The sequence below is a fragment of the Apis dorsata genome, unplaced genomic scaffold (assembly GCF_000469605.1).
Source record: "Apis dorsata unplaced genomic scaffold, Apis dorsata 1.3 scaffold_286, whole genome shotgun sequence".
In the NCBI taxonomy this organism is placed as follows: domain Eukaryota; kingdom Metazoa; phylum Arthropoda; class Insecta; order Hymenoptera; family Apidae; genus Apis; species Apis dorsata.
Genome location: NW_006263561.1, coordinates 87,143 through 97,163, shown reverse-complemented (window position 1 = coordinate 97,163; position 10,021 = coordinate 87,143). Strand labels below are relative to the sequence as shown.

The following is a 10,021-nucleotide window of genomic DNA, read 5'->3' as shown; positions in this document are numbered from 1 at the left end:
CTCTCTCTCTCTCTCTCTCTCTCTCTCTCTCTCTCTCTCTCTCTCTCTCGCTCGCTCGCTCTCTATGATATATTATATAAAGTATTAGATATTACTTCGCGCAATCGTTGGCACGATCGAGAGACACGCTCGCTGCGTTTCAGCAACGACTGTTCCATCGAACAGGAGGTCGCTGGAATTCTTAACGAGACGAGTATTTTGTTTCAGGTATTTCAAGGTTTATACAATATGTACACGTATCTCGACTAGAACAAAAACGCTTCGTAACCTGGGTAACGTGTTAACCGTTTAACCGTTTTGGGAGGTGATTAACGAGATTCTGAGGGAACGAGGGAAGGGGGATGCGGTGCATCAACACTGTTTTCGATAATTATTTCGGGAAGGCTGTTATCGTGTCTTTCTCTTTCCTCTTTTCGATCGATGCGGCGCTCGAGGAAGATTTCTCTCATCGGCCGTGGACCACTCGCCGACGACGATGATAATGACGATGACGAGACCCGTATATGTGCGTCCATCTACCGTCCTCGTTGGACCTCTACCTTGCTCGGTTGCTCCTCGTTCCTAGACCGGGCAGACCAGGAACTCGTACTCGAACATCAGCGAGACGGCGACGAAGACGAAGTAGAGGAGGAACATGGTGAACCCGAGGCCCTTGTTCATCCGCCACTTGAAACAGGCGATGCTCAAGATGACGAACAGCAGCATGCAGAATAGGATCGCTATGCTGCACACCATCCCCACCGAGTTCACTTCCACGGGCCTTCCGTAGATCAAGCCGTACAGCAGCCACGGTACCGGAAGCCTGGGGGCAGAAATACAACCGAAAATCGAGCCGAATTTCATCACGGTCCAACTCCGTTTATACGAACGAAATTTTCACGCTTGATCGACTTCTTATTGTCTCTGTCTAGAAAATTAAACAAAGGATTAATTCGTTCAACGATAAACGATAAATCGTGGTTGCAAAATTATTTGTAAAAATTCTCTATTAATTGAATACGTTTTGTTCGAAGCTTCTCGTACGAATGGCTATCAAACTCTTGTCGAACGAAAAATCACAATCGATGGAGGAAAAGAATCGGATGGAATCCTATCCTATCCTATGACATTCTTCTTATATGCTTGTCCTCCCCCTCCATTCAAGTTCACATAAACAGAGTTCTATTGTTCCGTATCTGTTAATTCCATTTCGTTTTATCAAGGAAAAAACGTTCGATTATTTCTCGTCATAAAAAATATCTTGATTCGACGATTACGCATTCTCTTCGATTTACCACTTGTATATTCGTACATTTCCCAGAGAGAACTGTTTACGATCAAGTGGCCCGTGACCTCTTTCCACTTGACGTTGCAGCGAATTGAAACTTTTCGCTCGGAAAAAAAAAAAAAAAAAAAAAAAAAAAGAAAGAAGATTTCGAAACATTCCGTGCATACGTCATTCGCGACCAAAGGATTCAACGCGATGTCGACTTTTCTTTATATATCCTGTCGGTTGTCAGTTTATTCGCGACCTCTTCCCCCTCCCCCTCCCATCCCTTATCCAACCACGAGCACACAGAATATTAAAGGAAAAACTGGAACGCGGCAAGAATTCGCGATAAATCTTATTCGATCGTCGCTTTGCGTCAACCATTATTTTCACCGCCTCTAATTCGTAATCTTCGAGCCACGATCGCGCCTTTCCCGATATGTGTGCGCCTTTTCATCCTGAGAGTGGCAGCTACGCCCGAATACGCGGTGCACAAACGTTCTCCCCCCCTTTTCTCTCTTCTCGGGCAACGTGCCAGCTGGCATCTCTGCAACGACCGAATGCGTGCGACCGAATCGATCTTCGATCGATCGACTCCAACCCCGAACACATCTTGGCCGGGAAATCGTGCGTGCACACGTAGCGTGTACGCGCACATGCGTGCGCGTCAAACAGAGCGCGAACGTGGGTGTGTACGCGTTTCAAGAGTCCACGTTTCGGCGAAATCGCGGCGGCGAATTGATCTCGATTCGAGTCGTATAAACTGTCGCGTCTGCCCGCGCGCATACGCGCTCCCCTCCCCCATCTGCGAACACCAGAACCGCTCGAGGGGATTGGAAAAAGGGAGGGGGCGGTGTGTGCGAGACTGGTTATTTGGTTCACGTCAGGGAAAAATTCTGCCACGAAACTCTGTTTGCGTTTATTGTTGGCGTATCCTCTCACCGCATAATCTCTTCTGACGACGTTATTGTCGCCTCAGACCATTATCCCTCGCATCGATTCAAATTTCGGTCGGAAATATGTTAAAGATATTTCTCCCCTCCTTTCCATCCCCTATCCATCGTCACACTTTCGAGAAAAATATTTTCTACTTTCGAAGATGAAATTTATCACGGCGCGTTTAACTAATTTAAGACGATTAAATTAATTAAACTCGATTACTACCAACGACTTGGTTCGCACAGCCTCTTCCGCAGTATACCATTAACTTCTTATTTCTTTTCTCTCTGCTTTTTCGTCGAAGAAAACGTATCGTCGTAATCGAGAGAGAATATTTGCCAGCAAAAAAGTCTATTCTTCCATCGAGCGAAAAAAGGAAAAAAAAGGGAGGGGATCGGACGCGGTGTTGATCGAACGATGATGAGTCGCGTCTGGCATAGCATCTCTACTATTTCACGCGCCAACGATGTATAATAATAATAGAAAGGATGCGTTGAGAAGGGGTTACGAAGATACGAATGGAGAACGGCGAACGCTATTACAGGGAAATAGCGAGAATACCTCAATGGGTTGGCGCAACGACCAATTCCACCTCTTGCCTCCTCTTGCCTCCATTTGATCATCGGTGAAATTCCAATTTATACGTTCGAATCCTGTTCGTATAATAACTAGATAACGACCGTTCTATCCCCTTGCGAGTTTTTCAACAATTCATGAATCCACTTCGAATCGGAAGCAAACAAAATACATATATATATATGTATGTATCTCAATGAAGAAGAATTTTCAAAATCACGGCAGATTGTGAACAGCTTTGAAGAATTCGAGATACTTCGTCGAACTTCATCCCCCAAGTTTCGAAACTTTATAATTTAATCATCTCGAATTTGAATGTCATTTAGCCCAGCCTGGAATAATGGATACTTAAATCCCTTTTGCGATAACGCGGCAGAGAAGAAAGATGTATTTTCCAAGTTCGAAGGACGATTCTTTTCTTTTTTTTTTTTTTGTTTCTCAACAATTCCCGATATACAGTTTCCTCCTCCCATTTCGAGAGGATTGTAAACGTATTAAAAATCGCTTACTCGGATCTTTCGTTCAATGATGTTATTCATCTTCCAAGATACCTACGTTTTTTTCTTTATGGAACGGCAATAAATGCAAATTAACCTCGCTTCGTTTATCGCGTACAATATCTTGCTTGTTTGTTGAACGAAGAATAGACGGATATAACGTCTATAGAACAAAAGTTGTCGCGTATATAAAAAGTTTATAGGAATTACGTTAGTTCTATTAAATGGCAAACGTTGGTTTTAATTTTTATCGTCGCTTGCACGATAGTCTCGAGATATTTTTTTTTTTTTTTTAAGATCGTCCGTTTTGGCACGGATAATTAGGTCGTTCGAGATTTTTTCTTTTTTTTTTTTTTTTTTTTTTAAAATCGCCCTTTTTGGGCGGGGAATTTGGTCGTTCCCCCCTTTTTTTTTTTTTTTTTTTTTTTTTTTTAAAACAAACATTCAAACTCGAGCGAAGAGGGTTTTCTTACTAATAGCAACGATGGAAAGATTCGATTTAACCAAGCTAAAGCCGAAAACCCCCCATCGGCTATCCATATTATCCAATTAAATTGATTGTGGCCGTGCACACGTTTCCGATATTTCCAATAGGTTGCCGATTGGCGAATCTGTCAGAAGACCATTTTCTTCAGCCCCTTTCATCGAGTAATCGTTCCCGACGTCCAGTAATTTCCGTTCATCGAATACACCCCCTTTCGGCCGCAGCCCGATCGATCCAAAGTCTTAAGAAAAGTTCGCGTGTTATCCGCCACACGAAATGAAAAATCTTCTTAATCGCCGTGCGTCGAGATTTTACCTAGAATTTATACAGGCGACGATCGTTTCCTCAGATTTCCTTTCTTTGGTGCGCAAATATGCGCACAATCGATGAAAAACCGTAGTAGATACGATTAGGCAAGCGTTGTCGGTCGACTCATCGAGCAATAATTCTTTACAAAAATCAATCAGATTAATTATAATACGAAATGAAAATTATAGTACGAAAAACCTCCGTGTCGAAATTTCGTTTGGAAGAATGAAAAATATAATTCAACGATATCGGTTGATCTTCGACCTATAATCTATAATCTCCTGCAGAAAAATCAACGACTAATTAATTCTTTCGTGATCTTTCAATCACAGCGAACTCTTCGAATCGCGAAAACGAAAATTTCGAAATAATCGTGGACGAGAGATCGAATACGAATCGTTGAGGCGCGCGATGAATACGCGAGCTAACGAGAGATTCCACCGGCTCAAAGTGACGTAATCTCATTACCCTCGCCTTAACCACTTTCCGAAGAATAATGCTCCGTTCTCTTTTTTCTCTCGGCTATGATGTAAATTCCCGTAATTGTAATATGAAATAGACTCGGTCAAGTTTCAACTCGTGGCTTTGTGCGAAAGCGGAAACGTTTCGTGGAGAGAGAATATTTAATATTTTCATTCGTTCGCGTTTAACTTTTATTCGAATCGTTCTCGTCGAATCTTTGACAATTCTCGAAATCGAGGTATCTTCTCGTCGAAAGAAAAGAGTCTTTAGAAACGAAAAACGGAAGATTGGATTCTTCCAGAGATTTTCTTCCCTTTCCTATCAACGTCGAATCGAGTGTCCCGTATTAAAATTGCCATAACCTCGATAAAAACTAGCTATAATCTAAATGACCAGCCATGATCTAAACATCTATACCCCCCTCCCCCCCGACCTACATCCGATCGCGAGGGAAACAGGTATGAATCGAAGAAGAAAGGCGAGAGAAAACGTCTTTCGATTCGACTTATCCATCGGGATAGCTTCTCTTATCGTTATCACAAATCTCCATATGGGCGAGCGATCGCGATAAATAATTCAAGCGGAACATCCCTAAGGTGGAAAAATGCAAGTAGCACAGTTTCCAACGAATTCCATTCGTATTCGTTGCACCGGCCGTTTCCATCCGCCGTGCGAGTTTCGTTCCCTGCAGGAATATGGAAAGAAGGAGGCGGCGCACAAAGGAGAAGAAGGGATTCGTGGCGAATATTCGACGTCGTACAACGCTCACCCAACGGTCACGTCGAAGATGTTGCTGCCAACCGAGCTCGACACGGCCATGTCGCCGAATCCTTTCCGCGCGACTATCACGCTGGTGATCAGATCTGGGATGCTGGTGCCGGCGGCGAGGAACGTCAGGCCCATCACTTCCGGTGGAATGCGAACCGTGTCGCCGGCGACATTCGCCCACCAGACCATCAGGTACGAGTAAGCCGCGATCCAAAAGATCGAGCCGATGAACGTCACCGCGAAGAACTTCTTTCCTGTAACAAACAGACCGGATAGAGATCCATCCACTCTCCGGTATCCGGTTGAAAAGAGATTCCGCTCAAATCGAATCCCCTTTCTTTCTTCCCTCCCTACTCCCCCCTTCGTCCGAAACTTTTCCCTACTCCTTGTTTCTTCTCCTTCCGTTTCTCTCTTCTCTTCTTCTTTACCTTTCTCTTCGAACCGCGTTTGCCCGAGCGCCGAGTTTGCAATTTCGTGCACACATTTCGGTGAATAAGCTTTCGCGTGTTTGCGCGTGTGGAAGGAGAGAAGCGGAGCGAATGCTTGCACCACGCCCAAGACTTTTGTACAGCGATAATCGAAATCTAAGCTCGAATTCTCGCAATTGCATTAGTCGGATAAGGATCCAACGATTTCTTTATCGGTTAATATTATCAATTTCGAGGATAAGCTTTTCCATTAGATTCTCCCTATTGTTCGAGAAACAATCTATCAAGATAAAGAAAATAGAGCGAAAAAAACGACTAGATGGATCCAACAAAAAATATTCTCCATCCCGTTACAAAAAGGATCGTTCGCTTGTGTGCTCATCGTGCACTTTAATTATTATCCCGACATCGAGATCCCTATTAATCATCGAGTTTACATCTAATCAGGATTGGTGACCTGTATATTTGTAGACAAAATCGAAAACCGTGGGTCCTGAAATTCTTTTTTCTTTTCTTTTTGTATTACGATAACAGATAAACAGATCTTAAACGGGAACGATTCTCGAATTATAATTTCTCTTTTTACTCGAGTTTTACAATAATAACGCACAAGACGAGACACGATTACGAACTACGATGATTTCGCCGATACCGATATTCCGATGGATCGACGTTGAAATGAACGTTCACCGATTTCGAGGTGAATATAAATTGAAATCGAGAGGTCGTTTTCCAATTTTGCGCAACAATGAAAATCTAGCGCTCGCCGCGGAGAAGCTGAATACGACCGCGAGGTAACAATCAGTCGCCGATTCGAAATTAGCGTGTCAATATCATCTTTCGTCGGTGGTATTGTGTCGCGTTGAAATACAGGCTGTTAATAGGCCGTGATAATGCACCACGTCCGTGATTGATGGAGACACGGGAAACGGTTTTGAATAACAGCGCGTGTCGTCTCTCGTCCATCTTAGAACCGTTTAATTGCATCGTTCGATCTTCACGCCATTCAAGATTATTATACGCTACACACGACACTATTTAAAGGGAAAATTTCATCATCGATGTCGAGCATCGATTGAAATACAAATTGAATACAATTTAGAAAGAAAGTAAAAGAAAAAGAAAATAGTAGTAGAAAAAGTTGCGAATTTTTCTTCTTAATAACGCGTATTTTTAATTTTGGAGATTTAAGTTAAGGAAAAGTTTAACAAAAGAAGAATCGCTATATAGAACGACGATTTACAAAAATCTTACATCTAAAAATGCTTCTTTATTTCAATAGTTTCGGTATATTTTGAGAAAGACTAAAAGAAAACTTTTTAAAGTTTTCACGAGTCAATAGTATTCCAACTTTTCGGAATAATCGAGAGAAAATTGGACACGAAAATCGACGATAGAAACGCCCGACGAATTTTTTTTCAAAGACAATGGAATATTTCTGCGTGACTCGCGCGATCGAGCGGTCGCGTTAAATAATGCAGCACGCGAATGGAAATATCCGGTTTCGATTATTGCGCCGTTAACTACGGAAGGAAGTTTCGCTATTTTTGGAGAGAATTTCATTATTGCGCAAGTACGATCGACGTCCTGGCTAAATACTGGAGGAAGGAAAGGAGAGAACCGGCGAGCAAAGAGGAAAATTGGTCCACCGAATTACCTAATCTCCCTACACACCTACCACCGGTCGGTGATATTCGTGGCTCGTAAGTCGGCTAACCGCTTACTTACAAAGATTACATTCCGTTTTAGCGGCAGAGCTTTGCTAATTCCTCGACACGAGAGGCGTATCACATTCAGTCCTCTATCGAGAAAGGACATCCGCTGCGCGTATATAAGTAAATTAAATGAAATAAATTTAATCGTGAAACGCACTATGTTTGATCGAGAAGATTCTGGATTTTTTTTCATTTATTATCGCGCAAAGTGATTGCTAGGATTCCGTAGAAATTTAAACGAATTTCTCCGGACGGAGAATATAAAATTCGTTCGCGGAAAAAGCTCGTGGTTAAACCGTAAAACTCGTACAGATCCTCGAGAGGACTCTGTTTTACGATGAACCGAGAAACCGAGAAGCGAGAGCTACTCCTTTGATATCCCCGCTATGAAACTAAAAACTAAAAATTTACTGGCTTTCAACGGAATAGGGCTGGGACGGAACGCTGGTTTCATTTCGCCTTACCGGCCTTCCTCCACTCGAAACGATACTTTGTTCCTTTCTCGGGGTAATCGAAACAAAGTCTCGGTGACCGGTGGTGGGTTAAAGGATCTCCGAGTAAACGACTCTTCCACGTTATAAAGTCCGAGGGCTTTTTCCCTTGCCTCGTGGCTACCACTCACCTCTGGGTGTCCTCGTGTCTGGTAACGTGAGCCAAAGAGGGAATAGAATTGGCGCGACTAAAATGTAAGTTAACCTCTTCCTGGCACTGCTGGGCCACCCCATGTCCAACGCTTCCGGGGGGTCATCCTCCTCTCCCTGCAACAACAAACATCAATTTCAAAGGCACGATTCCTTGGATGGAAATCGTTCGCTCTCTAATTAACAATCCCTTCCCTTAATCCGTCTGATTACGCACTACTCGAGAGAGCTCGAGCGGAATTAAGAGCAAGTTTTCCTACGAACTGCGCTTCAACGACGATTATCGTTGGAGGGGTGCAATAAGGCTCGTGGTAAAAGAGACAGGCCTCTAAATTTTACGCGGTGGATACCGCGGTAAAGGTACAAAAGCGGAAACCCTTACATACATATATCCATCCTCGGGTAACCGCGACACAATGGCCTCGTAGATGTTTCGGATTTTCCAGCTGCAATCGTTTCCAACGGAGATAATTGCCGTGGAATGAAGCGACGCCCAGTAATTCCCCGTCTAGTACACCAATAATTTTCATCGAGGCCACGCGACCGAGCACCTAACGCCGTGTCGAGCGTCGGACCAGGGATCGAGACTCTATCGCTATCACAGAAACGCCGGATAATACCGAGTAATCGAGCTTCAAAGAGATTGTACTAATAGCAACGTGATAAATACTAATAGGGGATACGAACCAGAAGTAGAATAAAGCGAGATTAATAAAGATCGAGATACAAAAGAGAAAAGTTGCGGAAAGATAGACGGACCTTGAAGATCGACAGGCCAGAGAGAGAAAAGAAAGGAAGAAAGAGAGAGAGAAAGAGAGAGAGAAAGAGAGAAAGAAAGAGAGAGACAGGGGAGAGATAATCGTGCCAGAAGACGCGGAACTCGGGCGGAAAAGGCATTGCCTGGTGACTTTGCTTCGATTATCCGGGAGTAAAAGAGGGACTGAAATAGGCAATGTGTAGCGCAACGACGCCGGGTGTAGCCAGAATTGACCCAGATTCGCGATGCATTCAAAATGAAAAGGCCTTCTCACTCATTTAGGACAAAGAGGTTCGAGATTCTCCCGCGCGCGCCTGCTCTTTCCGACCACTAGCTAATATCGGAAAAAAGCTTGCGCTGCCAATTTCTCAGTCGCGGAAAATCGGTTCGCGCTTCAATCGTCCGATTACTTTCTCCAATTAACTCATCGCCACGTCCTTAACTCATCTTCCGTTCCTTCGTAGCTTCGAGGTAGGAAACGGCGAATGGCCGTGAAACGTCGCGTTTCTCTATTTGCGACGATTTTCGTCACATTTTCACGGAACGTTACCTTCACCGACGCGAATAACACACGAGAACGAGGTGGAGAACGTCTCGACGACGGTGGACGACGGAGTCGACCGGCCACAAAGGATATTAAGCTGAAAGCCGAGATGGCTCTAGACGGCCAACTTTCACGTCGAATCGCTCGAAAATGAAAGTTCTCGCCCGGGAAAAAGCCACTTTTCGCAATTGTCTTGTTTCCCCGGATGTCGTTCCGCTATACGAAACGACCCAATTCTCCAACGCCCGCCCATTGTCTGCATCTCCGCTATGAACGTCTTCGTTACGATATACGTGCCAGCCATCCTAGATGGAAGACGCGAGAAGGATCGTTTGTCAGAAGCCGACCGGTCGGAAAATAAGGAGTTCCCCGAGTTCATTTTTCCTATCGGTTGATCGCGTCCATCCGAATTATCAAGCGTCTATCTCTGACCGCGATCAGATGGGCGGAATTTCAGATAAGAACGATAAGAGGCGATATCGATAGCTGGGCGTCCGCATTGAGAGACAATCGGCCGCCACACGGTGTGGACGATCATTTCCCCGAGAGAGATCGGCGAGAAATATTCCCTTCGTAACGTGACGTGACGTGACGCAGATAAAAATTTATCGAGCGTAATTTCCTCTTCGAATCGCGTGTAAAATCTAATAAA

The 10,021-nt window shown here is 44.0% G+C and overlaps 1 protein-coding gene across 1 annotated transcript in view; it reads right to left on the bottom strand.

Annotated features, from left to right (window-relative positions):
• Positions 1 to 395: 395 nt before the first annotated feature.
• The window catches only part of LOC102671986 (sodium/potassium/calcium exchanger Nckx30C), a 44,575-nt gene continuing 34,949 nt past the window's right edge, over positions 396 to 10,021 (bottom strand). The window contains exons 5-7 of the mRNA XM_006616915.2: positions 8,050 to 8,185; positions 5,286 to 5,538; positions 396 to 802 (exon numbers count right to left, since the gene is read on the bottom strand). Of these exons, the coding sequence (XP_006616978.1) occupies positions 562 to 802; positions 5,286 to 5,538; positions 8,050 to 8,185 (630 nt within the window). The 3' untranslated portion in view covers positions 396 to 561. The remainder of the gene's footprint in view (positions 803 to 5,285; positions 5,539 to 8,049; positions 8,186 to 10,021) is intronic.